The 3290-nt window shown below is 38.8% G+C and overlaps 1 protein-coding gene across 1 annotated transcript; it reads left to right on the top strand.

The window, feature by feature from the left end:
- The first annotated feature begins 1868 nt into the window (after positions 1–1868).
- Positions 1869–2924, top strand: LOC114306556 (dehydration-responsive element-binding protein 1E). The gene has a single exon (XM_028251836.2). It carries the CDS (start codon positions 1981–1983, stop codon positions 2731–2733), a length of 753 nt encoding a protein of 250 aa, XP_028107637.2. The 5' UTR covers positions 1869–1980; the 3' UTR covers positions 2734–2924.
- Positions 2925–3290: the final 366 nt, after the last annotated feature.

Genomic DNA, 3290 nt, shown 5'->3' with positions numbered 1-3290 from the left:
ACCAGATGACAGAGCTCCTCCAGAAACATGACAAATCTATGCTCTACTCTCCTCTTATGTGTCAATGTTTTCTTGAAAATTTAGACCTATACACTTTCTGTGACCTCAAGGTCTAAAATGCCGGCCATAACCCCAGCTACCAATAAATTAGGCTCAATATGACTATGGTTAACCCATTTCTTGTGATTGTGCAGCATAGACATAGCAAACATGTGGAGGTGCCTATCATAATGATATGTGTCAATGTATGTTGTCAAGTGTCAATTAGCTAATACCACAAGATGGCAAGCCTATAAGTCAAAAGTGATTATAATAGAACAGTGGTTGCCAATCTGAATAAACCAGCCCCTCTGTCTCTCTCTCTTTTCAATGGTTGCCAAACAGTCTTCAACTTGAGCTTGGCATATAAACAAACATGTAATAGGCAATCTGAATAACTATCTTGGATGACTTTGGAAAGTAGAAAAGGAAATCCACAAGAATCTAACAATAACCACACTTGATTATAATTACAGACAATGGGCAAGAATTCAGTTGGCACTATATTCATGTTTCAACATCAAGTAAGAATCTGAGTTCTATTATTGGAAATTAAGAAGCTGACTATAATTACAGAACTTACAACAGCACTATGATCATTAAAAGTCAAAATTTAAGCAAAAATTCAACCACAACAATCAACATCAATTTCATCCAATATATCAGCGATGTGAATTGTTGAAGTGAGCCATATGATGAGCCCATTGGATAGAACTGGTTCGGTCCAATTAACTCTCCAAATGGAGAGAAGTCATTTCCTTGTTAAAATGCAGCTCATCAATTACAGTAATGATATGTGTCCTGGAATGTAATAAAAGCATCTATTGGCAACAAATCCAGAAATCATATGATAGGCAACAAATCCCATAAATCAAAAGCATCTATTGGCAACAAAATCATATAAAAAAAAGTAATAAAAGACGAAGGGAGAAGGGAGAAAAATGATCCTGAAGACGAACGTACCTCGTCGCTGTCGTTTCATCGTCGTCGCCATCGTTTCCCCTTGCCTCACCGCTGCCTCTCCTCTCCTCTCCTCGTCGTGTTGCCTCTACTCTCAATTCGTCTGAGTTTTGAAGCAACACTAGGGTTCTAAACAGTTCTGAAGCAACGTCAAAGAAACATTTTGAAAAAAAAAAAAAAAAAAAACTAATACAAAACGACGTCGTTTTGTATGCACTGCAGGAATGTATGGCAGAAGATCTGGACCCGCCTCACCACCGCCTTGTCACTCCTCGCTTCGATAGGAAATTACGTCGACTGCATAGTCCTCTCTGTTCATCGCCTCTTTGTTCGTCTATTGCAGAGGGGTTAGAGTTCAAAAAAACAAAAAGAAACTAAAAAGTAAAATAAAAAAATATTAAAAAAATTAAAAACGATGTTGTTTGGAAAGGTTGTCACATAGAACTTCTGAACTCCTTCTAAACTAAGCAAAATGACGTCACACGTGGCAGCATTTGAGGTACCAATCAAACGCATCTGGTCACGTCACATCTAGCTCCAAAAACACGCACTTTACGATGTTATTAAGACCTAACAAAAAGGTCCACGTGTTTTCAGCTGCTTCCTACTATCAGTATTTCAAGACTTTGAAGTTTCGCCACGTCATCACTACCTCAACACGTGTTAAAATTCCACTGACAGGTTGACTAGAAAGAGTCAAAGATGTTTCCATTTTTGGGAAAAAAAAAAAGTAAGGGGACCTACTAGGTGGCCGCCCCCAAGCCATCAGCTTCCGTGTTCGCGTCCTCATCCCAAATACGTGTCCCCCTACCCATCCAGACAATACCAGTACTTGCATTTGCTTATATAAAAACCAAATCACAACTCACTTCACTTATAGTAAGCTGACAAACCACAAAAAGCAAAACCAAATTCGAGTTCAGACCTACTTGATTATCATTACAAACACTATTTGGATCAAACACAAACACTATCTGGATCATGTCATCGATGGATACTTCGAGTACATGTTCAGATCCATATCTATTCAGGTCAAATTTCCAAAACTCTCCTTTGTCAGAGTCAGATGCTTGTACCCGACAGGGTGCGACGCATTCTGATGGAGAAACCATCATACTGGCGTCAAGCCGGCCTAAGAAGCGTGCTGGGAGGAAGAAGTTCAAGGAGACGAGGCACCCGGTGTACAGAGGAATTAGGAGGAGGAACACCAACAAGTGGGTTTGTGAGCTCCGCGAACCCAACAAGAAATCAAGGATTTGGCTAGGGACGTACCCAACTGCTGAGATGGCTGCGAGAGCTCACGATGTTGCGGCTTTAGCTCTCAAGGGTCAGCTGGCTTGCTTGAATTTCGCTGACTCGGTGTGGAAATTGCCTGTCCCTGTTTCCAAGGATGCCAAGGACATTAGAAGTGCAGCTGTGGAAGCAGCAGAAGCATTTCGGCCGTCAGATCATCTCTGTAATGACAATACGGAGTCCAGAGTTGAAGAAAAGATTTTATCCGATGGAGTCTCTGGCACTAAGGTATGTCATGATGGAGCTTCAAGCAGCAATGGGACTAGAGATAATGTGTGTCACATGGATGAGGAGGAAGAGAAGGACGCAATTTTTGACATGCAAGGATTGATTTTGGGCATGGCAGATGGGCCATTGCTTTCACCACCTCCTTGCTTGGGTGCTCGTTTCAACTGGGATGATGTTGAAACTGAGATTGATGTTTCATTGTGGACTTACTAAATTTTTTTTTGTGGCTTCTATGAGGTCATTATTTTTTACAATTTGATTCAATTCTTTGATGTAATTGTTTTGAACCTGTTATAGGTGTGAGAAAAGTTTTTATGTACAGAAATGTGTAGATTTGATTCTTTTAGGTGCACGAAAGAACATGTTCTTCCTATCATTAATCTACTTTGTATTGAAGCTTTTAATAACGAGCAATGCTAGGCATCATAAAAAAAAAATTCATGAAAGATTTATGACCCTTAGATTAAACTTAAAATAAAGCACCACACACTAATCAAGGTAATCTAAAAATTACAAATCTTTCATGATCATTTTCATGAAAAAAATTTCATGATTCCTAACTTTTCTCTTTAATAACATAATCGCAAGAGATAAATACCTCTACTAATTAAATTATGCACCATTTTCTGTAAATTACGTGATAAGTAATAAATACAAGTTGATTTTGAGGCATGTGCCGCATATGTAATTAATTAACCATGATAAAAGTACACAAAATCTTGGGCCAATGTAATAGTCATGCAATGTTATGAAAATTTTAAATCACGTTT

This window comes from Camellia sinensis, chromosome 13, assembly GCF_055761805.1.
Source record: "Camellia sinensis isolate YWXY chromosome 13, ASM5576180v1, whole genome shotgun sequence".
Classification (NCBI taxonomy): domain Eukaryota; kingdom Viridiplantae; phylum Streptophyta; class Magnoliopsida; order Ericales; family Theaceae; genus Camellia; species Camellia sinensis.
The sequence above is the reverse complement of the archived record's forward strand: the minus strand, read 5'-3'. Positions and strand labels throughout refer to the sequence as shown.